General features: G+C 37.5%; 1 protein-coding gene across 3 annotated transcripts in view; it reads left to right on the top strand.

Annotated features, from left to right (window-relative positions):
• Positions 1–21739, top strand: part of PWWP3B (PWWP domain containing 3B) — a 28598-nt gene extending 6859 nt beyond the window's left edge. For 2 of the 3 annotated variants that reach the window (XM_015127952.3, XM_015127955.3), the window contains 2 exons: positions 16775–16960; positions 18012–21739. In XM_015127952.3, the coding sequence (XP_014983438.2) occupies positions 18225–20306 (2082 nt within the window). In that variant the 5' untranslated portion in view covers positions 16775–16960; positions 18012–18224 and the 3' untranslated portion in view covers positions 20307–21739. Of the gene's footprint in view, positions 1–14415; positions 14597–16774; positions 16961–18011 lie in introns of those variants that run through there. The other variant, XM_015127956.3, reaches the window with a different exon arrangement.
• The last annotated feature ends 4548 nt before the right edge of the window (positions 21740–26287 follow it).

The raw sequence follows: 26287 nt of genomic DNA on the forward strand, positions 1-26287 counted from the left end.
GACGGGGTTTCATCGTGGTCTCGGTCTCCAAACCTCGTGATCTGCCCCGTCGGCCTCCCAAAGTGCTGGGGTTACAGGCGTGAGCCCCCGCACCCGACCACGCTGGAGTTATATTCACCAATTTCCTCACAGTTCGAAAGTGAGTGACATCATCTTTGGTTCTACCAAAGAGACAGGATTCCAAGCCCAGGAGGGAGTGAATAATGGTGGAGAGAGGGCATACCTCCTGTTTTGGAGTTAGACTTTGGCTCTGATTTTGTCTCACCCTCTTCCTAGTTTTGTGACCATGGTCATTAGCAAGAGTGCCCATTTCCTTGTTTCCTGGATCTCTATTAGTTGTATCATTTATTTGCTTCTTTGTCAGTCAATTTAGGTAGAAAAATGCCATCTTATTGCTGTTTTCTATTTGCATCTCTTTGATTATTAGGGAAGGTGAATATCTTTTATGTATTAGTTTTCATCTTTATTTTGAATATTTGGGTTTTGAGGAGTCCCGATATATAGCACCTCCCTTTCTCCACTGAACAAACTGGATAGACAGATATAAAACAAACGGAGTTGCAGATGGAAGCCAAAATGTCAACATTAGTACAAGGGGAAGAGGAAGTTGCAGGGTATTGATTATTGTGAGAATCAAATGGGCTTATTTATTAATTATTACTTTATTTTATTTTATTTTATTTGAGATGGAGTCTCATTCTGTTGCACAGGCTATAGTGCAGTGGCACGATCTCAGCTCACTGCAACCTCCGCCTCCTGGGTTCAAGTCTTTCTCCCACCTCAGCCCTCTGATTAGCTGGGATTACAGGCACCCACCACCACGCCTGGCTAATTTTTGTATTTTTAGTAGAGTTGGGGTTTCACCATGTTGGCCAGGCTGGTCTCGAACTGCTGGCCTTAAATAATCTGCCACCTAGGTCTTCCAAAGTGCTGGGATTACAGGCATGATAACAGAACTCCAAATTTAAGCAAACCTACCCAAATAACCTAGAGGTTTGTAGCTGTACAGGAAAGGACAGAGATTCCTGTGGTGGCACCATATGAGCTTGCTCTGAAGGAAGTAAATATTAGGAGTGGGGAAAAATTATTATCTCAGAACATTGTGAATGGTCTATTTATGTCTTTTGCCCATTTTTACTCTAATTTATTTCTTATTAATATGTAAGAGCTACTTTAGCAATATTTTTGCATTGAAAACAGTTTTTTTCAAGTTTGTTCTATATTTTCAAATTTGGCTTATTGTGTTTTTACCAATAAGAATTTTTTTGTCTCCAATTTCAGGATATTCAGATACATACATATCTCTTTAAGGATCTTTGTTGATGTTTTATATTTAGAAATGACTTTAGTTGAAAAAACGATGAAACTTTCTGAAAGATGAATGAGAAGACCTGAATAAAAAGGGAGACATACATCATGAGCCAGGGCCAGGAGAATTAAAATTTCAGGGAATTGTTTATCCCCAAAATAATGTATTAATTCATTGCAGTACAAATAAGAATGTAGAGGGGTTTTTTAATAGAGCTTGACCAGTTGGATCTTGAAATCGTTTTTAGAAATAAGTTGCCAAAATAGGCAAGAAAAATATGTAAAAGATGTTCTTTACTGAGTCTTTATGATAAAGGCATTTCTACCTTTTTTTACCGCAGAAAATCACCCACTCTTGTAGTTTGAATGTAAATTACACAGACACATGTTGCCATTCCGCTTTCAATTGCTTTAAAAATGATAATCTTTTCGCTTTAAGGGAATTTCAGTTTAACTTGGTGATTCTCCACCCTTTGAGGGAAAGGCCCCCTGCTATTCCCATCACTGGGAGGGGGCGGAGCCTCGTCGGAGCCGCTCCGAAGGGAGCTGTACCCGGCCGGTATTGGGGGAGGGGCAGCATTTCAAGAGGCTGCAGCTGACAAGAAGCTTCAAGGTAATGGCTGTCTCAAAGCCAGTTATTTTCTGGGAATTTCTTCGGGCCTTGGTGTTAAAGTAAAAGAAAGAAGAAAAAAAAGAAATAGAGATTGTTGCCTGACAGAGGTGGGAATGGAATATGGTTTTGTTTGAACTGCTGTTATTGGAACGGAATTAATCCTCTGGAATTTTTGTTTCGCCCGATATTTTTAAAGTCCTCCGTGTGGGAGTGGGCGATCAGATTACAGCTTCTAAATTAAGACTTCGGTAAGACGTGCTGTTCCTGTTAATTTTTTACGTGGCATTACATATTTCTACCTTTGTTACAGATTTTATTATATTTTGACTTAAACGCATTATTCTACGCAAAAAAAAAAATGATAGAAAAATGTAAACACACAAAGAGAATGACATATAGGGACACAAATATAAATGTACGTGAACATGGAAAGGGATTCAGATATGCCGTCGAGTGATAACACTTGTAAAGATGTGTATTAGTTTTCCTTAGGAAGGGAACTAAGCTCCCGAGTTAAAGTCAGCATCTCTGAGTGTTCATCTCTGAGTGTTCAGATTATGGAAGTTTTTTTAAAATCTATTTTTCACTAGTTTCAGCATTTTTAGAGTTGTTTTTATTCGTGCTCATTTTTATAATAAGAGCAAAATAAAGCCAAAAGAGTTTACCCATTTTGTTTCAAATGCGTGGACACACATAGACACCGCAGACACGCTCCCATACTCCCTTGTCTTTTGCCAATAGTGGAATTTTTCCTGGACCTGATCAAGTGGGTAGCCTGGTTGCTGTGTCAACTACAGCCCTGCATGTGTCCTCCCTGCAGCCCGTCCTTTCAGTCCACAGGTACAGCCATGGTCAGCAAGAGCCACTTTTCTATATCATCTAAGTTTAAGAGTGAGAAACGGATAGGATTTGGTTTATTTCTATGAACAGTTTTAAAAGTATTATGTACTATGGTGCATCCATACAATGGCATGTTATATAGCTGACAAATGAAAGTATGAACTTGTAGTGACTTGAAAAGATGTCTGAGAAGTAAAAAGAGCAAACTGCAGAATGGTAAGCACCATATTATGTCATTTAAACATAAAAGACTACATTAATATATGTGTAACCAAATCAGAAAAAAAATAAACCAGCCTGCTAATGGAATTATTTGTTCAGTTGAAGAGATAGGGCAGGCTTTACTATCACTATTTAAAAAAAAATTCTTAATACATATTTAGTCTTTTTTTAAAAACAAAATCGGAAAAAAGATTGAGGTAAAATGTTGCAAAGTTGGGGGAAAATTGCATTTGAAGTGATTCACTAAAAAAATCACATTGAAAATACTTATTAGTATGCAAAAATGTTTAAACCATGAGCTTAAGCAGGACAAAAAGCTGATGTGAAATCATATGCATTCATGTTTATGTAAAGAAAAAATATGGAAAGATATACAGGAAATAATATCTTTCCAGAATTATACTTTCTTTTTATATATCTTACTCATTTTCCATTTTCAGTAACCATGCAATTATATTTCTACAATCCGACCATTGTAGGTGAAGAGATTCGGATTCCGTTTTTTACGTAATGCATAACAAAACTAAATTTGAGCATGGTATATTCTAGAAGCCTGAGAAAGCTGCTTGCTGGCAGGATGTAGTTCCCACCGTTCTCCCACAAGGATGTTGTAGTAACAGTTCTGTTTCTCATCACAAGATGGCGCTTGCAAGATATCCTAAATTTTCTCCAGACAACTATCTTTATGAAGTGAGCAAACAAAACAATGAAATGTATTTTATTATCAGACTGTGAGACAGCACGTAGAGTGTGATTCAAATTCCACTCAAAAAATTGTATATGTCTAGAAGAAAAGCCTCACTCAAGAACTGATGTGAGGGCTTAAACAGAAATCTTAAAAAATGCTGCTACATAATCTGCCCCATAGTAGAAACAAGTCAATTGTCCTTTCCCTTCTCTCCTTTTTCCACCTTGTAATTTTCCTGAATGATATTATCTTAGCATGAGCCAAATAACATAACTGACAAAGAGAGCATTTCATATTATAAGAACATGAAGTAAAAATAGATGGCATCTACATCACAGATGAGATTTCACCTCATTCCTGTGTTTTGGAATGACATACCTGTTAAAGTTTAGGCAGGGAAATTTATTTACACCTTTTCCATTCCATTGGTTTGATTCTCTGCCTGCCTTTATCAGAGATGCACTTGTCATGGGAAATCTGCGTGTGATGCCAGGTGAGCCTCAGAAAAACAATGGAACCACAAAAGTGCCAAGCAGGGTAAGGGCCCTGTCAGACAAGCAGTTGGAGTAAGAATTAAGATAGCTGAATCTCAGTGCCAGACACACTACTATCTATGTGACAGTGGGTAAGGCTCTTCCAATTTCACAAAGCATTTCATGGTAAAAACATTCTAAGTTGAGAATGTGGGATACAACTGATTTCACTCTGGCTCAGTAGCCATAACATTTTAAATTAAAAACTACAGATTCTAATGTTGGGAAAGAATTATATATGCTAAACTCCTGTAGGAAAAGTATGCAACCAGTCATAATGATGTCTAATTATGGAAGACTTGGATGTCCCAGCCATCTGCCTGACTCTCAAGAAATCCTTAAAAACAATCCTTTCCAATGGGTGGCCATGGCAACCATTCTGAGTCTCTGACTTCTAAGCTTATTCTCTTAATAAGGTCGTTGTTGTCTGGATTAGTCCAGGGGGCGCAGACCCCCAGTATCTGTGTCTGGCTGCATTGGGTATACAGGGCAGCACTGTTAGCTTAGAAGAGTCGAAAGAGGATTCCTCTAGAGTAAGCCTTAAGAGTCTCCAAAGTACAAAAATATTCATTAATAGGAATAGTGTCCCCAACATATTCCCCAGCTTTCCCTGGACATCTCCCACCACCCTCTCATACACACATACATCCATTCCTTAGATGTAATAACTATAATAAGGGCTACAAGCTGGGGCATTATAGAACTACTCTTCTTTTCTTAGATTTTTAAATATTTTCCCCCAACCACAATATGTTTATTTGTCTTGTGCCCAGTATTTATTCATCTTTTGTCTTCTCCATTTCCATTGTCCATCTTCCTACTCCTTTGAGAGAAGAAATCCATTTGCTTATTCTTTTTTCTTTGCCTTTCCTTTAAATGTATACCCTCTAGTATTGCCTATTTGAAATTACTTATTCAAGCTTCCTTGTCAGTTTTCAGGGAGGCATGAACAAGCCACAGAAGAAGAAAACTATTTAGTAGCCCTAAGACAATAGAGGCCTCTAAAACCACTGCTTTTCTGGTTAAACCAGACAAACACAGACTAGTGACGTAAGAATTTTTGTTAGATGATTGAAAGTTCACTGATTGATTTCTAACCTGTATCCAGATAATAATTCAGATCTATGGTTTATTTGAAACTTTTTTCTTGTCCCCTTTTTTTATATGTCCATATCTACCTCTTGCTTCACACTTAAATTGTCATTGAACTTTAAAAAATTATTCTAAAATATTTTGATATTTGGTAGCACTAGTTGTCCCTCCAGTCTGCTAGTAAAGTCAGAACTCGGTCCTAAACCCATGTCTCTATATCTGTTTGTGAATTTGTAATACGTAAGAACTTTGCCATAATACTTGCCTGAGGAACTCTGAGGTTTAGACACTGAATCTTTAACAGTGTCTCATATCTCTTTACTAAAGAACTGATAAGTACCTTTATTTAGAGTGGTGGTGTGTCCAGAGTTGGTTCCTTCTGATGGGTTCTTGGTCTCACTGACTTCAAGAATGAAGCTGCGGACCTTCCTGGTGAGTGTTACAGCTCTTAAAGGTGGCATGGACCCAAAGAGTGAGCAGCAGCGATTTATTGTGAAGAGTGAAAGAACAAAGCTTCCACAGCATGGAAGGGGACCTGAGCAGGTTGCCGCTGCTGGCTGGGGTGGCCAGCTTTTATTCCCTTATTTGTCCCCGCCCATGTCCTGCTGATTGGTCCATTTTACAGAGTGCTGATTGGTGTGTTTATAATCCTTTAACTAGACACAGAGTGCTGATTGGTGCATTTTTACAGAGTGCTGATTGGTGCATTTACAATCCTTTAGCTAGACACAGAGCGCTGATTGGTGCATTTTTATAGAGTGCTGATTGGTGCATTTACAATCCTCTAGCTAGACACAGAGCATTGATTGGTGCGTTTACAGTGCTCTAGCTAGACAGAAAAGTTATCCAAGTCCCCACTTGAACCAGGAAGTCCAGCTGGCTTCATCTCTCAGTGGCAGGAATAATTTTTGTCCTGTCCTGGCTCTTTTTCTATGGGTATCTCAGAGAATGGTGGAGTTAAGAGAGGACTCCTTTTTACTTTAAATTCCCCAGGGCAAACCCCAGATGGATTTTCCTTCTTGCTTGTTTATGCCAGGAAGAACACTGCAGTTTAGTCTGTTTACTGGAATATGCAGCGTGCAGTAGAGCTTTGTTTGTCTATGCACTGTAATGATGGGATTGTCAGGCCCTCATCAAACTTGTTTCCATTTTATTCCTTTAAAAAAATGTTTCCCTTTCCATCATCCTGTCTTGACTCCTAATAGTTTTATTTATTGGCGTGTGTAAGTTTTGCCTGGGAATATCTACACATTACCTGGGAAGTATAAAATCTCCAGTGTGGCAGGTTTATCCCTTTATCCCTCTAAGTCACTAGCTGGTAATTTTTCTTTTTACTCATATACATTTTACCAGGGATTATGGAGTCTCTTTCACCCTGGCAGTGAATCACTATATCTGGCTTACCATTTTCTAAACTTGGGATGCTCATTATTACTAAGGTTTTCCTGATGTTCTTCCTCTTCAGGTGGGCTGATATTCAGCCAGTTGACATTAATAAGATTGAACTCTTTTTTTACAGTGAGATTCAGTTGTTACTTGTCTGTGCTTCTGCCTTGGGGAGGTCATTGAATATTTTGATTATCTATGAAATGTCTAAGATTCCTTGCTTTACCAATGTCCGTGGCCTCCTCATTGTCTTTGGGAGTGTTCTAACTGGACTGTTTATGCTTGTTGTATGGGCCTTATGCACTAAAATAATGACTTTTATTTATTCTATAACCACTCTGTTTCCCTGTCATATGTTACTCAGCTTCTGCTTTTAACTGGGTACATATTCTTAACTAGATCATTATCTCCAGATTGTAGCATTTTGTTTTCTACTTCTTTCTTCCTCCCTATTTCCTTCCTTCCTTCCTTCCTTCCTCTCTTTCCACTCATATGATTTAGTGGCATGTGAGAACTTCAGTGTGGTTAGAGGCTCTGCCAGTGGGGATAAATTTCATGTACTGTATAATGCTGATGTCATCTGGTTTCTTGACATATGTCCTGTGCTAACTAACCCTCAATGAAAGAGATAATTAGTGAAGACATGTATTTTTAAAAAGTTATATAACTGCATCAAAAGTCACATGTTGTAGATGCCCCCCATGCTTTAAAGCAATTCAGAAATAGAAGTTAATAAAAATTAATAAAATAGATCAAAATAATTTACATTTTTAACATATTATTTCTGCACTACAGAGGGTATTTTTACACATATCTTGTGGAACCCACAGTCTTCTTTGGCAATCATTGATTCAAAGTACAAATCAAAATCCCTGTATGTATCCAGATTACTCTCACAGAAAAATACAAATGTCTTATATTGTCATATTCTGATTGGATGACTTTTTAAGACTCGGGTTTAAAGAGGTATAGTTTACATAGAGTTAAAGTCACTCTTTTAGATGTACGGTTTGATGAGCTTTGAGAAACATATACCATCATGTAACTACCAATACAGACAATCTGTATAACCTTTCCTTTACTCCAAAATGTTCCCTCCTGCCCCATTGTAGTCAATCCCTATCTCTGTCAGTTCCTGACAACCACTGATTTGATTTCTGTCCCTATAGTTTTTAGTTTTCCAGAATGTCATACAAACGGAACCATAAAGTATATAGCCTTTTACATCTGGCTTCTTTGACTTAGCATATTTTTTAAATATTCACCAATGTTGTTGCATATATCAGTAGTTTATTTCTTAATGTAGCCGAGAGGTATTCTATCATATGGATGTTCTGCAATTTGAGTATCCACTCACCAGTAGATTTGTAGTTTTTGGCAATTATGATTAAAGTTGTTAAACATTCTACAATAGGTCTTTATGTGTACACAAGTTTTCATGTCTCTTGAGTAAATACTTAGGAGTGGGATTTCTTGTTTTTATTATAGGTGTGTGCTTAACTACATTAGAAATTGTCAAATTGTTTTCTAAAGTAACTGTGACATTTTACATTTCCACCAGCAGTGTATGAGAGTTCCAGTTGCTACACATCATTGCTAGAAGTCCATACTGTCAGGATTTTATTTTATTTTTAATATTAGCTATTCTTATAAAGGTGTTAGTGGTGTCTCATTGTGGTTTTACTTGCATATCCTCAATTATTAATGGTGTTGAGCATATATTCATGTGTTCACTTGCCATTCATATGTCTTTTCTGATGACGTGTCTATTTAAATTGTCTATTTTTATTTGGTTATTCAATAATAATCTTATTTTTGAATTTTGAGAGTTCTTTATATATTCTGGATAAAAGTCTTTCATTACATAGGTGTTTTGCAAGTATTGTCTCCCACTCTGGGTTTCCTTTTCATTTTATTTTTTGAAAAGAGGTTGTTTTCAAGTTCAATTTATTAATTTTTTATGGTCCATGCTTTTTAAATCCTAATAAATCTTTGCCTAGACCAAAATGTCAAAGATTTTCTACTTTTTTTACAAGTTATAATTTTTGATTTTATATTCAGGTCACTAACCCATTTTGAGTAATTTTGTATATCTTCTTAGCTGAAGGGAAAAGAAGAATATTTTGGCATATGATGTCCAGTTGTTCCAGTACCATTTGTTGAAAAGACTACCATTTCTTCATTTAATTACCTTTGTCCAAAATCTGTTGGTCATATTTGATGGCCTGTTTAGATTCTATTGATCTATAGGTCAGTCCTATGTCAATAACAAACTCTCTTAATTACCATAGTCTTGAAATCAGGTAGTATGAATCTTCTAACTTTTGTATTTTTTTCTCAAAATTTGTCTGGCTGTTGTGGTTCCTTTGCTTTTTCCACATACATTTTGGAGTTCACTTCTCAATTTCTATGAAAAACCTACTGGGATTTTTATTGAGATTGCAATAATTCTACAGGAATGTTGGGGAGATACAACATCCTAAAAATCAGTATTTCAATTATTCTGTCAAAGAACGTGGTATATTTTTCTATTTATTTAGGTCTTATTTAATTTATGTCATCAGTGTGTTGAAGTCTTCAGCATACAAATCTTGTACATAGTTATCCTCCCTTAGTATTTCCCAGTTTTTGATGATATTACAAATGGTACTTTTTAAAACTTGAAATTCCAAATTGTATTGTATAGAAATAAAATAAATTATTTTATATTGACTTTATGTCTGGCATTATTGCTAAACTTATTTATTAGGTTTCATAGTTTCGTAGCTTTTTTTTTGGTATATCTATTGGGATTTTCTACATAGATCATCTTGTCTGTAAATGCAATTTTACTTCTTCCCTTCCAATCCATATGCAATTTATTTATTTTTCAGGCCTTATTGTATTGGCTAGGATCACCAATGTAATGCTGAATAAAAGCAGTGGAAGCAAACATCCTTGCTTTGTTTCTGATTTTAGGGAAAAAGCATTCTGTGTTTCACTATATGTTAATCATAGGTTTTTTATTTTATTTATTTATTTTTTTTTTGTAGATGCCTTTAATCAGGTTGAGGAAGATCCATTAAACTCTTACTATGCTAAATGTCTTTTATCATTATTTGTAGAATGTTGTTCATGCTTTTTCTGTAAAAATTGAGATTTTTTTTCTCCATTTGAATCTGTTGATATGGTGAATAATATTGATTGATTGATTTGCAAATGTTGAACCATCCATACGTTCCCAGGATAAACTCCATTTGGTCATAATGTATTATTCTTTTTCTTTATCATCAGCTTTGATTAATAGCATTTCGTTAAGGACTTCTGTGTCTATGTTTATGAGAGATATTGATCTGAAGTTTTCTTTATTTGTTATTTTCTAGTTTGGGTATCAGGTTAATGCTGGTATTATAAAATATGTTGGAGAGTTTTTCCTCCTTTCCTCACTCAATTGTCATCTGGCTTGCATAACTTATATTATTTGTGCTTCAGTTGGAGCCTGGAGTGCTACAGGATTTTTTTCAATGATTCTCCACTCTAAATTTTCAGTAGTCTCTTCATACTTGTGCCACCAGCGGAGGGTCTCTCTTCTTACTCTTATTCACATGACAGCAGCTCACTGCCGTTATTATCAGGTGCTAGGCTCATGGTAAGGTAGAACTACTGTCTGTTGTCCTGTCTAGCTACAGTCTTAGCGGGGCTCTATGAACATGGACCTTTAGGGTAAGCCTTTCTCAGCATTCTTTCCTCTCCCCATGGCAGCTAACCTCTGATTTGTATATGTGGTTGGTCTTTGGTCAGATATATCTTCTTGCCTCTTTCTCAGCAATAGGTGAACACTGCTTTTCATTCATGTAAGAACTGGGTTACAGAGGGTTTCCTCCAGGGCAGGGGTTTTTCCCTTCTACTTCTCCCGGAGCAGCAATGGATCTCTGCCTTTGTCCTGGAAATTAGGGGGTTTCCTATCTCTCCCTCCCAGGCAAGTAAGTTTTGCTTCTACCCCTCCACCAGAAGCAAGAGATTTTTGCCTGGGTTCAGGAGAGGGTTTGCTGCTTCTCCTCTAGTGTCTTTGCTTCTCATGACAGAAGGGTTTTGTGGGGTTGTATGTCTGTCCCCCAGCAACAGCTGATTACCTTCTGCATACCAGAACCAGTGACGTGGACTCTTTTAGGTCTCCTCCTTTGTCCCGAGTAATTTTTCTGAGCTTCTGGTTAAAGACTGTGAAAAAGAACTTGGTAGTAAGTGTGTGAGTGTCTGGGGTTCCAGATATTCCAAACTGACAAAGCTAACCATTGCTTTACTTTTAAAAGTTCATTAAAATTTCAGCTTGTATGACAGTCACTTCTGTCTCCATGCTTGGACAAAGGTTCATATGTTTTGTCTTTCTTTAAAGGGGCTGGTCACCCTTTGGAATTCACTTTAACTCCGTTCCCTGATAGGCTCAAGGAAAGTTATGATTTTGTAGGTTGTCTAGACATTTATCATTATTAAGTTATGAATGACTTTCTCTTACATCTTTTTATATCCTAAGTGGAAGTGCAATTGGTGCTTTTGAAAAAAATATGTGTATGGGTGTTATTTGGGGATTTTTTGTTATTAAGTATGCTTTAGGAAGAAGCAGATGCTTTCTAAGGCATACTTGCAAAGACTTGCTTTTTATATAATGGTTATTACTACAGTTTTTCATTTAAATTTTTATTATTTGAATTGCTATACATTAAAATTATACTTTAAAGTATGATACACTATACTTGACCATTTTTTGTATACAGTTCTCTGGATTTTAACATTTATAAAGATTCATATAACCACCACCACAGTCAAAAAAGTTTCATCACCCTCACAACTTCCTTGGCCTGTCCTTTTATAGCCACACCCTTCCCCACCTGTAACACCTGGCAACACTGATCTTTTCACCACAGCTATACTTTTGTCTTTTTGAAAATGTCATAAAAATGAAATCATAAGGTATTATAAACACACCCTAGGTGACCCACCCCTTATATATTCCCCATGGTAAGAAAACACTTTTGGCTTTTATCATTGTTGTCATTATTAATAATAATACTAATGTTGTTATACAGAGTGAGTTCGTTATGGCCCTCTCTTCCAGGAAATAACCATCTAATTATTAAATAAGATCATATATCGAGTGCTTGAGAACATTGCCTGGCATATAGAAAACTTGTTAGGTATTAGATATCATTATATCTGTAATGATATCTATCTTTATCATAAAAATATTAATAGTACAATATTAGCATTTGCTATTATTGGTTATCATTTTTCTCCACCTCCTTCTACAAATTGGTGAAATAGAAAATATTATTCATGGAATTAATCTTTTCCTTTGCATTTCATTTTGAAAATGGTGCCATAGTATAGCATTTCCTGAATTATGTGCAATCTAGAAAATATCCAAAATAAAGCAAAAAAAAATTTTAACATAATTATCATAGTCTGTATGCAGTTGTTTTTTTCCAAACATGTGAAATGAAGACAGAATGAAAAATATTACATTATAAAATATATAGTAAAATAAATTTCATCATTTAAATAAAGCCATATATATATTGACCTGATAATCCTCTTTAGATTATATATTAATACCTCAAAAGCATTGAAAGAATTAATTGTATAATAAGAATTATATTATTTTCATTGTATTTTTTTTTTTTTTTTTTTTTGAGACAGAGTCTCGCTCTGTCGCCCATGCTGGAGTGCAGTGGCCTGATCTTGGCTCACTGCAAGCTCCACCTCCCAGGTTCACGCCATTCTCCTGCCTCAGCCTCCCGAGTAGCTGGGACTACAGGCGCCCGCCACCACGCTCGACTAATTTTTTTTTTTTTTTTTTTTTTTTGTATTTTTAGTAGAGATGGGGTTTCACCGTCTTAGCCAGAAAAAAAGACTGGAAAACAGAGAGACTTTGGTAAGATAGAAGTTTAATGTTCCACTAACTTAAAGAGATTGGAATGAGGTGATCCCATTATTGAGTGGTTTAGGGTCACACGTCCCTAGTGAGTTGCATCCTTTTCTGAAGTCACTTTGTGGTCTAGAAAGGCTGCCTGAACTCTCTCTATCATGATCAAATTCTGGGAAGCAAGAGAAAGGGGGGAAGTGGAAAAAAAAATGCCCAAGCTGGCTATTTATCCCCCTTTAGAGATGCCGTCTCTAGAATCTTCACAGCAAATTTCTGCTTGCGTTCTTTGGCAAGAAATTCCATCACATGACCATGGCTTGCAGTGAGGGAGTCTGGAAGAGACAATATTTTAGGAGATTAAACTGCCACCTTCAATACAACTGTGTTCTGCTAATGAGGAAGAATGCAAAGAGTGGATCCTGGGTGAGCAACTAGAAGCTTCTGTCTCATTCATTACAAATATGATATACAATTGAAAAAAAAAAAAAAGCATTAAACCAGTAACAGAAGTCTATAAAAGATTGGAAGGGAAAATTTCCTATGGCAGAGAGAACACTACATGTTTGTCAACCTCTGTCTCATTTTTCTCCTGGAGTCACCGGGAGATTACATTCCCCAGCCTCTATGCCTGTTAGGGCTCCATGCCTAAATTCTGGTTAGTGGACTGTTAACTAGCAGTGATGTTTGCCAGACCTGACCACTAAAACCTTCCATATGGCTCTCCATCTTCCCTCTTGTTTAGGCTGTTAGCTAGATGTAAAGAATGCAATGAAGGTCTTTAGGACCCAAGTAGATGGTAGAGCCACAGGATGGAAGAAGACTGGATCTCTTAATGACTGCTTAGAACAGAGAAACTTGCCCCTATTTGGCCCCGTGATGCCTTGAACCTTGACATCAGCAAAATAAACTTTTGGGTGATTGAACCTCTGAGATTTAAGGGTTGTTTATAGCACAAAGCATTGTATACTCTTAATTATTAGAGTCCCCAGTAATACACCAGCCTAGAGATGGCTTTCATTGATTTATTGATATTTTTATTTTAATATTAATGCTTATATAAAGGTAAATGTTAAAATTGTAATTATATATATATGAGTAATACTACATATTATATGATACAGAGGCCAAATAAAATGCTTTATTCCCCAAATTATCACTAGTGATAATTAAAATTGACTTTCTGAGTTAAATCAGAAATCTATACTTAAATTTAACATAGAATTTTGATGAACAGAATGTGCAAAATATATTTCAGACCTGTAAATAAAAACATAAATCTAAAAAAATTAATTCCCCTCACATTGAATCACCCAAGTAAAAACAACAAAACTTAAGAAACAGAATTGTCGATTATTGATGAGGACATATGAAATGAGTGCTTTCCTGGTAAGCCAATGATTTTAACATCTAGCAAGAAATAATCACATATGTGAAGAGATCTCTGAAACTTTCCTGAAGAGTTTAAGAGAAGAACTGAATAAAAGTAGAGACATACCATGTCCTGGAAACAGAAAGATAAAAAAAAGAATTATAAAGAGATAAAGTCTCCCTCAAATAATGTACAGTTTTTGTGTAATCCAAATCAATATCCTTAGCGGTCCATTTTAATGGAGCTTGACCGGCTGGATTTAAAATTCACCTATGAGGTTAAGATGCCAGAGATGGCAAGAAAAAAATATGTAAGGAATATTAGTACCTGGGTTTTGATTATATGATAAAGTGATTTGCTGCCTCTTTTCTTCAAGAAATCACACACCCTAAGGGTTTGAATAGAAATTAAGCACACTTGTTGACATTTCACTCAAAAGTTTTTTAAAAAGGAACATTCCTGCAGTTCAACACTTCAGCGGTTTCTCTTGGCAATTCCCCCTCCCCTGATTCAGGGAGGGGCTTTCTGTTCTTCATAGAGCCAGGGGGCGGACCCTTCTCTGAGCCTCTAGGAAAGGAGCTGTGCCTGGCCAGTCTTGGGGGAGGAGCTGCATTTCACCAGGCTGCAGCTGACAAGAAGCTTCAAGGTAATGGCTGTCTTAAAGCTATTTATTTTCTAGTGACTTCTCAGGATCTTAGAGTAAAGATGAGAAAAATAGGAGTGGCAGTCTTGCAGTGGTGGGAAAGGTGTGTGGTTTTGAGAAGTGCTGGCATTTTCAAGGAGTTAATCCTCTGGAATTTTTGTATCTTCCAATGCTTTACAAGTCCACAGTGGGAGAAGGGGTGATCAGATTACAGCCTCTAAATTAAGGCTTCAGTGCAGCATGACTTTTCCTGCTAATTTATTGAGTTGGCATTCCCTGTTTATATTGTTAGACACTCCGTTATTGTTTGAATGTTTAGGCATTTATTAATTTGCACAGAAAAATAACTTAGAAGTATTTGACAACATGGGGGGAAATACACCTATAAGTTGATTGTTACATAAAAAGACTGTATGTGTCACATGTTCATGAGCATGGAAAAGGGATCAAATATGTAGTTGAGTGAAGATACTTTCACATAATATATGCATGTATATATGTGATTTTTAAAATCTGGAAGAAAATAATCTCTCATGTTAACAGCATTTCTGTGTGACCAGGTCACCATTGCAATATTATTTTTTAACCTATTTCAGCATCTTTAGAGTAGATTACTCAGTGATTATTTTTATAATCATGAAAGAAAAATGAAGCTGAAGCAGCATACCCATTTTGTTTCAAGTACATAAACACACATAGACACACAAAGACATGCTCCCATATCCCCCCATCTTCTGCCAATAGTGGAAATTTTCCAGGACCTGATCAAGTGGGTAGTGTAGTTGCCGTGTCAACTACAGTCCTGCATGTGTCCTCCCTGCAGTTTATTCTTTCAGATCACAGATACCAGCGTGGTCAGGAAGAGCCATTTTTCTGTATCATCTAAGTTTAAGAGTGAGAAACAGAGGATTTGGTTTATTTCTATACACAGTTTTCAAAATATGTGGCATGGTACATCTATACAATGAAATACTATGCATTTGGCAAATGTCTGAGAAACAGTATAAGGTGAAAAAAATTATATAATAGCACATACTATATGTTCTCACTTAAGAAAAAATATGTATGTTAGTATACCTATGTATGTTACTACAACCAAATCAGGAAAAACATATCTATGAAAGTTTTAACAGGATTACTTGTATAGTTGTAGAGACAGGGATGGCTTTACCATTTTCTACTCTTTAAAATTATTTATATATATTTATTTGGGGTTTGTTAAATCTTCAGGGAAATATTGAGATAAAATGCTACAGGCTTGGGGGAAAACCTCATTTAAAGTAATTTATATCAAATTATGTGGAAAATCTTGAGGTGAAAGATGTTCAAGCTATGCTCTTGAGTGGGATCTGAGGCTGGTTTCAAATGGTTTCAAATTTTCAAATGAGATACATTTATCTTTATATGTAAAAATGTTCTAGAAATACATATAGAAAATATTCCTAGCAGTTATTTCTCTAGGGTTGTACTTTATTTTGCATATATCTTTCTGCATCTTCTCAATTTTTAATAAGCTTCTGGATATTTTCATAATCAGAAACACTGTAGTTGAAGACATTATGATCTGGTTAGAATCCCACACAACAAAACCTTAAATTTAACATAGAAAATTCTAGAAGCCTGAGAAGACTCCTGGCTAACTGGATGTAGTCCTTATGGAATAAGGATGGAAACTACATCTGATAGTGAGTGAAGTTCCCTTCAACTCATGAGTAATTCTGGTTGTCATCATAAGAGGGCACTTGACAGATTTTCTAAATTTTCTCCAGCCAACCATTGTTATGAAGTAGACAAACAAAGCAATGAATCTATTTTGTATTAGTAAACTATGAGACAGCATGTAATTGCAATTCCACTGAAAAAAAACTGTATGTGTAAAGAAAACTTCCACATGATAACTGATGTGAGTATTCAAACAAAATCTACATGCTGACTCATACCACTCCACCATACTTTTCTTCAGAGATGATTTCAACATAAACTAAATAGCATAAATTTATCCCAGAGAGCATTTCAAATTATAAAAATCAGAAGGAAAATAAACATGGCATCTACATCACAGATGAAATTTTGCCTCATTCCTATGTTTTAGAATTACATACCTGTTAGAGTTTAGGTAGGGAAAATTCTTGACACCTTTCCCATTTTGTTGGTTTTATTCCCTGCCTTCCTTTTGAACAGCATAGGTTAATATCAGAGATGCACATGACCTGGGCAATCTGCATGTGATACCAGCCAAGCCCCGGGAAGACAGTACAGCCACAGAAGTGCTGAGTCTGGTGAAGGCCCTTCTGGACAAGCAGTTGGAGTGAGAATCAAGACAACTGGACCACAGGACCAGACCCACCAGGATCCACGTGACAGTGGGTAAGACTCTTCCAATGTCACAAAACATTTCACGGTAGAAACATGTTGAGAACTTGGAGAATAATGTATTTTGCCTCCTGCTCTACAGCCGTCCTAGCATTTTAAATTAAAAGTCATATTTCCTGTTAGAATCATGTTAGGTTGATAATTTGGGGTACAATTCATTTTGCTCCCTGTTCTGCATCCATGACACTTTATAATTAAAAGTCGTAACTTCTAGTTTGGAGAAGAATCTCACTTTTTAAACCTTTATGAAGAAATCACCCAAGAGGCTATTCAGGTGTCTTCCTGAGGTTCAGGCCAATGGCCTGACTCTCCAATCCTTTGTAATGATCCTATCCAACAAGTTGTCATAGCAGTAATTCTGACTCTCTGCCTTCTAAAATTATGCTTTTAGAAGAGTCATTGTATTTTTGTCTGGGTCCAGGAGATACAGACCCTGTTGTCTTTGTCTGCCTGCTCTGGGTGAACAGTGGAGCACTTGCAGCTTAAAAAACATAAAGCTGTGTTTTCAACTAGAACACTGCTCCTCAAAGAGTTATTTTTAAACATGTAGCATTAGAAGCACTTAAGAACTTTTTAGAAATACAAACTTTTGAGCACAAGCCAAACCTTCTGAATAAAACTCTCACGATGGGGCCTAGAAATATAAGTCCTCCAGATGATTCTGACACATGTTAAGTTTGGAGACCCACTGCTATAGGTATGACATTAGGGACACAAAAGTACCAAAGTATGTACTTACATAAATAGAGTTCCTGACATCCCATCACAAGCTCTCCCACCTCTCCTTCCATGTGCATGCATTCCCTTCTTAGTATGCATGTTCAATAATGAGGGCAAATTCTTGAATTTGAGGTATTATAAAACAACTTTTCTGGTTTTTGCCCACCCCCGCCCCTGCAATCTTATATTATGCTGCCTCCTCTGTCTCATGCCCCACTGAGCATTGTGTTTTTATCTACTCTCCACTTGTAATTACTCACCTCCTGTTTTGGCAAAATAATTGTATTTGCTGATACTTTTCTTCTTTTCCTTTTCCCTATTTCAGTATCTTCCGGTATTGTCCCATTCAAACAACGTTTTCAAGCTTCCTTGGAAAATTGAGGTGGAGAACAGGCCACACAAACTGTAAACCCTTTGTAGTCATAAGACGAAAGAGGCTTTGTTAAGAGTATTGTTTTGGGTAGAACTTGCATTAGCAGTTACAAAGACAGCCACCTCAACTTTGGTAATAACCCTTGGCACACAAATATAAAACATAATGGAGTCTGAGTATGTCCTATGCCACTGGAAAGACCAGTTATGGCCAGCAAAAGTTTTGTCCAGATCTGAAACTTCATCAAACAGTAAGAGGAAAATGGGATTTTCTCTAGAAGTTCAAATACTCTCACTAGATGAAAAAATTAAAATGGACAGCACAGAAACAGAAATCCTAAATAAATCTCAAATTGAAGCCATTGCTGCCTCATTAGGACTACAGTCAGAGGACAGTGCTCTGCCTAAAGAGGAAACTGCCTATGGAAGATCACTAAAAGTGGCACTGGATATTCTGAATGAGAGAACAAATTTGAGTCAAGCAAGCACTTCAGATGAAGAGGAGATCACTATGCTGTCTCAAAATGTACCACAAAAACAGTCTGATTCGCCCCCTCATAAAAAATACCGGAAGGATGAAGCCGACTTACCAGAGTGTCTTCAGGAAAGTGAAAACTCAGCATGCTTATTAGCATCTTCAGAGAGTGATGATTCCCTGTATGATGATAAATCACAAGTGCACACAATGGCCAATACTATTCCAAGTGAAGTGGAAACAAAGTCATTACAAAACTCTAGCTGGTGCGAGACTTTCCATTCACTTTCAGAAGATAATGATGAAAAAGAGAACAAGAATAAGATTGATATCTCAGCAGTTATGTCTGTGCATTCTGCAGTAAAAGAGGAAAGTGCATATGTTAAAGATGAAAAGTTTGCTCCACCCTTGTCATCAGATATCCTCACTATGCCCAAAACTTTGAAAGAAGAGAGCCAGGATACATGCCCAGAGACCCTGGCTGTTCCTTCTGAATGCTCTGCTTTCTCAGAGAATATTGAAGATCCTGGAGAGGGTCCCTCAAATCCATGCTTAGATACCAGTCAGAATCAACCTTCTGTGGAATCAGAGATGGGGGCTGCAGCATGCCCTGGGAGTTGTTCAAGGGAATGCCAGGTTTCATTTAGTGCCTCTAACCCTGTCTGGGATTATTCACGTCTTATGAATAGTGAAAGAAATTTTCAGAGAGTGGATTTTGAAGAACTTGAGGAAGACGGTCAAGCCTCTGACAAGTCATTGCTTCCAAGTCGCATTAATCTTTCTCTATTAGATGATGATGAGGAAGACGAAGAACTTCCACGCTTCATTTTACATTATGAGACACGTCCATTTGAAGCAGGAATGATAGTCTGGTTTAAATATCAGAAATACCCATTTTGGCCAGCAGTGATTAAAAGTATCAGACGAAAAGAGAGGAAAGCAAGTGTGCTTTTTATTGAGGCAAACATGAATTCTGAAAAGAAGGGCATTAGAGTAAATTTTAGAAGATTAAAGAAATTTGATTGTAAAGAGAAACAAATGCTAGTGAACAAAGCCAGGGAGGATTATAGTGAGAGTATTGACTGGTGCATCTCACTAATTTGTGACTACAGAGTTAGAATAGGCTGTGGTTCTTTCACAGGCTCTTTGCTTGAATATTATGCTGCTGATATTAGTTACCCAGTTAGGAAAGAAATAAAACAGGATACTTTCAGGAACAAATTTCCAAAGCTGCATAATGAAGATGCCAGGGAACCGATGGCTGTGACTTCCCAGACCAAGAAAATGTCCTTCCAAAAAATTCTCCCTGACCGGATGAAGGCTGCTCGGGACCGAGCCAACAAGAACCTGGTGGACTTCATTGTGAATGCGAAGGGAGCAGAGAACCATCTTCTGGCCATTGTAAATGGCACTAAAGGATCCAGATGGCTGAAATCATTTTTGAATGCAAATAGGTTCACACCCTGTATTGAAACATACTTTGAGGATGAAGATCAGTTGGATGAAGTGGTGAAATATTTACAAGAAGTCTACAATCAAATAGATAAAATAATGCCAACTTGGATAAAAGATGACAAAATTAAATTTATCCTAGAAGTTCTTCTGCCAGAAGCAATTATTTGTTCAATTTCTGCTGTTGATGGGTTAGATTACGAGGCAGCTGAAGCAAAGTATCTAAAAGGACCATGTCTAGGCTACAGGGAAAGAGAATTATTTGATGCAAAAATAATATATGAAAAGAGACGAAAACCACCAACAAATGAAGCTCACTAAATGTGCTGAAAGTTGAAACCATGACAGGGAGCTCTCATAGATACTAGTTGAAAAAAATCTCTGAACAATTCTCTCTTAATACATATTTTCTGCAAATGGGAGAATGGATAATGTGTTCACTTCTTTTTTGAGATATCTAGGATCTGTGGTTATAATTACATCTTTATTTCCTTTTCTTGCGCTTCTTCAAAGTTAATTTTGTCAACATATTTCAGCAGTTCTACTTTCCCATACATTTTTAGAAAGCATAATTCCTAAATGATTTAGAAGGGAAAGTACCATTTTGTTTTATGACACTTTAGAATCTATGCTGTATTGTTAAATATATTGTGCACAATTATTTTAATGTTAAAATTGCACTGGTGTTAGATATTAACCAAGATGATTGGAAAAAAGTCTAAAAGATACATCATTTCTATATTCCTCGCTTAATTTTTATAAAATATTGGGTTTTCCCTCACATAGTTGAATTATTTTTCTTGCCATGCCTATTTATTTTTGCAAAAAAAATTATCTGATGTATAGAACCAAAGATAGATTTGCTTTGCTATATATTATAACTACACTTGCTTTTGCAATAAAACAACTTGTAATTCAAAAATGAAGATTATCTGCATGTAGTATTTATGTGTGTGAATAACATCTTGGCATGCAGAAAATAATTTTGGCTGCTTTTAACAGAATTGTTCATTCTACACTTCCCTGAAATTCCATTTTTGGGAGTGTCTGTCCTTCAATGGCTGAATAGTTCCTTAAATCAGTCAAGCTCCTGGCTATCTTCATAACTAACAGTGAGTGGGTCTTCTTAATATAGGTGTCTGACCACATGTGGAAGGCAGCTAGACTTATTGTATTTACAGCCTGGCCACTCTAGACATATGAATCCAGGCTGACTGCTTAAGTGCCCATCTCGTTTGATATAAACTGTAGAAAAGGCAAGCACTTTGTTCTGAGTCTTTTATCTCCAAATACATAGTTGTCTCAAACCAAGCAAGCTTTATCAAAATGGCTTATTTGTAGAATAGTTTCAATGATACAAATGCCAACTGGCAAGTCATTCCAAACTGCTTGAAGGAGTAGATGGACCAGAATCTGAGAATTTGGAAATAGGTCACAGAAAAAGCCTCCATTTGGCTAAATATGACAATGTCTGAGTATGGTTAAACATACACAATTAAAAGTCTGAAGCCAACGAGTTGTTTATTCTAACTTGAAATATATTTTTGTGAGAAAAAATGTTAGAAAAGTTAGTTTATTTAAAAAACTTGCTGTGAAAGGAAATTCTAAGGGCTTAACATGAAGCTGTCTGCATTTTTACCTGTTAGACAATGGTCGCCCTTGGGCTCTTGTTATACATTCACATGGCTACGCGTTTATGTAAAGTTTGCAAAAATTTGGTGTTTTGATTTACAATAAAACTATTATATTATTCACCTTGGATTTTTACATCATCCTACTTGAAACTGTGCAGCTACATAAGTGGTGTTTCTCCAAATTTAACACACACACACACACACACACACAAAATGTATATATATGATTTGTTTGGAATTTTTGGTTCTTGTAGTTGCCATCATCTTAATACTTGCTATAAGTTGTCATTCTAAATAAGTATTCCCTTTCATGTTGATTTTGTATTACTTTAATAGAAAGCCTACTGAATTTTATAAGCCGCATGTCCCACAAAACCTCTCTGGACCCTGACTAAAAAAGACCAAGACTTCTTAGACATACAGCCTCTATCAATCCACATACCTTCCTCATTGCCCTAAGAAGTGATTTACAACAAACCATCATCACACTGTATGTGGATTTTATACCCTGGATAAAACACACTTATTTGCTCTATAATTGTATTAGTCCATTTTCACACTGCTGATAAAGATACACCAGAGACTGGGCATTTTACAAAAGAAAGAGGTTTAATGGACTTATAGTTGCACATGGCTGGGTGGGGGCCTCACAATCATGGCAGAAAGCAAATCACATCTTACATGGATGGCAGCAGGCAAAGAGAGAGATAATTCATGTAGGGGAGTTCCTCTTTATAAAACAATCAGAATTCATGAGACTTATTCACTATCATAAGAACAGCATGGGAAAGACATCCCCCCATGATTGAATTATTTCCCATTGGGTCCCTCCCATAAAACATGGGAATTCAAGATGAGATTTGTGTTGGGACAAAGCCAATCCATATCATTCCACCCCTGGCCCATCCCAAATCTCATGTCCTCACATTGCAAAACCAATCATGCCTTCCCAACAGTCCTCCAAAGTCTTAACTCATTTCAGCATTAACTCAGAAGTCCACAGTCCAATGTCTCATCTGAGACAAAGCAAGTTCCTTCTGTGTACGAGCCTGTAAAATCAAAAGCAAGTTAGTTACTTCCTAGATACAATATGGGTATAGGCATTGAGTAAATACAGCCATCCCAAATGGGAGAATTTGGCCAAAACAAAGGGGCTATGAGCCCCATGCAAGTCTGAAATCCAGCAGGGCAGTCAAATCCTAAGTCTCCAAAATGATCTCCTCTGACTCCATGCCTCATACCCAGGTCATGCTGATGCAAGAGGTTTGTTCCCATGGTCTTGGGCAGCTTCACTCTTGCAGCTTTGCAAGGTATAACCTCCCTCCTGGCTGTTTTTATGGGCTGGCATTGAATGTCTGCGGCTTTTCGAGGTGCACGGTGCAAGCTGTTGGTGGATCTACCATTCTAGGGTCTGGAGTATGGTGGCCCTCTTCTCACAGCTCTATTAGGTGGTGCCCCAGTAGGGACTCTGTGTTGGGGCTTCAACCCCACATTTCCCTTCTGCACTGTCATTGCAGAAGTTCTCCATGAGAGCCCCACACCTGCAGCAAACTTCTGCCTGGGCATCCAGGCATTTCCATACATCCTCTGAAACCTAGGCAATGGGTCCCAAACCCCAATTCTTGACTTCTGTGCACTGGCAGGCCCAACACCACATGGAAGCTGCCAAGGCTTGAGGTTTGCACCCTCTGAAGCCATGGCCCGAGTGCTACATTGACCCCTTTCAGCAATAGCTGGAGTGGCTGGCACACAGGGCACCAGCACTGCACACTGCACAGGGATCCTGGGCTGCACACAGCATGGAGATCCTGAGCCTGGCCCCTGAAACCACTTTTTTCTCCTAAGCCTTTGAGCCTGTGATGGGAGGGGCTGCTGTGAAGACCTCTGACATGTCCTGGGGACATTGTCCCCATTGTCTTTGGGATTAACATTCTGCTCCTCATTACTTATGCAAATTTCTGCAGCTGGCTTGGATTTCTCCTCAGAAAATGGAGGGGTTTTTTTCTATCACATTGTCTGGCTGCAAATTTTATGAACTTTTATGCTCTGCTTCCCTTATAAAACTGAATGCCTTCAATAGCACCCAAGTCACCTCTTGAATGCTTTGCTGGTTAGAAATTTCTTCCACCAGATACCCTAAATCATCCCTCTTAAGTTCAAGGTTCCACAAATCTCTGGGCCTGGAGCAAATTGCCACCAGTCTCTTTGCTAAAACATAACAAGAGTCACCTTTGCTCCATTTCCAAACAAGTTTCTTATCTCCATCTGAGACCACAGCCTGAATTTCATTGTTCATATCATTATCATCATTTTGGTCAAAACCACTCAACAAGTCTAGGGAGTTTCAAATTTTTCCACATTTTCCTGTCTTCTTATGAGCCCTCCAAACTGTTCCAACATCTGCGTGTTACCCAGTTCCAAAGTTGCTTCCACATTTTCAGGTATCTACAGCACACCCCACTCTACTGGTGCCAATTTACTGTATTAGTCTGTTTTCACAATGCTGATAAAGACATCCCAGAGACTGGGCAATTTACAAAAGAAAGAGATTTAATGGACTTCCCATTCCACATGGCTGTGGGGGACCTCACAATCATGGCAGAAGGCAAAGAGGAGCAAGTCACATCTTACATGGATGGCATCAGGCAAAGAGAGAACTCGTGTGGGGGAGTTCCTCTTTATAAAATGATCAGATCTCATGAGACTGCACTATCACAAGAACAACATGGAAAAGACTTCCCCCCATGATTCAGTTATCTCCCACTGGGTCCCTCCCACAACACATGGGAATTAAAAATGAGATTTGGGTGGGGACACAGCCAAACCATATCAATAATGTTGTGTCCCTCTGATTTCAATATAATACCCACCTTTAGTTCTCTCAGTGGAGCTATCTCTGTCTCCTGGTTCTAATATTTGTGTTATTACCTCATTCATTCATTCATAGCATTGTGAGTCAAGAGAGCAAGTGATATGTGACTAAAGCTCCACTTCAAGGGTAGATTTCAGGTGCCATAGAAAGGAAATATTACTTCTGTGACCCAGATGAAAATCTAATTTCTAAGATGAGTAGGATGCACTACATCATCATAGTGAGAAATTTTGATTAACTTCGTGCACAGACTGCCTGTACTTGAAAACCAGAGCCCAAGTTTCCTCATATCTGTGAGTTCCCAAGTGTCTGTTTTGTTTGTGGTAAAGATTGGACACCTGATCCCTCTTAAGATGTCATTTATTTTGGGGCATATTGAAGTTAAGGGAGGAATGCCTCAAACATGCATCCATTCTCCTCTTTGAATGAATCACTGAATGGCATTTGAGATGTGAAAATGGATGAATTTGGCTTCCAACACACTGTGGACTCAGATCCCTTCCAGCCTGAGTAGCTGTTAAGGCAACTCTAAGATTGCCCTAAGCTGGATCTCTAATGTAGGTTTGTGTGTCTGATTGGAGAGCCTGACTTCTTATCCACCCTAACCCACTGGGTTAAGGAAACCCTCATCTTTTCTAGTCATAAGGCAGGCTGCTGAATATCAGGCCCAGCTTCTAATCTGGCCCAGGTCTACAGAGCTGCAAGAACACCACATACATAATGCTTACAGATTTAGATAGATCGATCGATATATAGATGATAAATAGATAGATAGATAGATAGATAGATAGATAGATAGATAGATAGATTGATAGATACATAGATTGATAGATAGATACATAGATACATAGAAATAGAGATATCCTGATAAGGAAAGAATAAAACCATGAATCTGGTAATAGCCGAGTGTAAGAATCAATCCCCTCAACCCACAGCCTAGCAGAAGCAGCCCCCTTAAACCCATGCTATTGGAGAGCAGCCTCCCTGTTCCTGGAGACAAGCCAATAACTTCATCTAAGACACCTACCTCAAAAGAAATAGCTTGTGTTAATATCCAGCACTGATATTTTTAATTGCTTCCAACCCATGACAAAAGTAACATGTTACACAGCACAAGGAGCAAAATATAATCTCTAAACAGGTGGAAAACACCTTATATTTAGAAGGAAATACAGGAACTGGCTAATATGCATTAACATCAACTAGGATAATATATGTTAGAACGGATTTTGAGATTGTAAAACTAGCAAGGAAAGGGAGCAGAATATGCAATCATAGGGGAGAACTTATTGGCATGGGATCACACACCTGTGATTCAGAGTTCACTGATTTGGAGCTGGCCTAATACACTGCTAGGGTGTCATCTTTAAGCCTTAACCATGACAGCCCACCCAAACTTTCTTGCCAGAGTACTGAGGAATTGGTGAGAAGGTGAAATGAAGTGGCAGTATTAGAAGTGACTTATTGAGTGAGACAAGAGGACCTATCTCTGAACTACTTTCCCTAAGAGGGCAGAGAAGATATTCCGATAAGGAATGTGTTGATGAGGAGGAATACTGACATTTTTTAGAAGCTTGATGTTGGCTCTCCTCTGCAAACCATGGTTGGAAGTAAACTATGCTGCAATGGAGATTATAAGATTCTAAAATGGATGGTAGGGCTCAGGTGACAGCATAAAACCTCAGGGGCATGGTAGGTATCATTACCATAATGGAAAGCAAGGTCAGAGTGGAGTCTGGCTAACTTGACTGACAGAAATGTCAGAAGCTGTGACAATGCCTTATAGATAGTAGTAT

The sequence above is a fragment of the Macaca mulatta genome, chromosome X, assembly GCF_049350105.2.
Source record: "Macaca mulatta isolate MMU2019108-1 chromosome X, T2T-MMU8v2.0, whole genome shotgun sequence".
NCBI lineage: Eukaryota > Metazoa > Chordata > Mammalia > Primates > Cercopithecidae > Macaca > Macaca mulatta.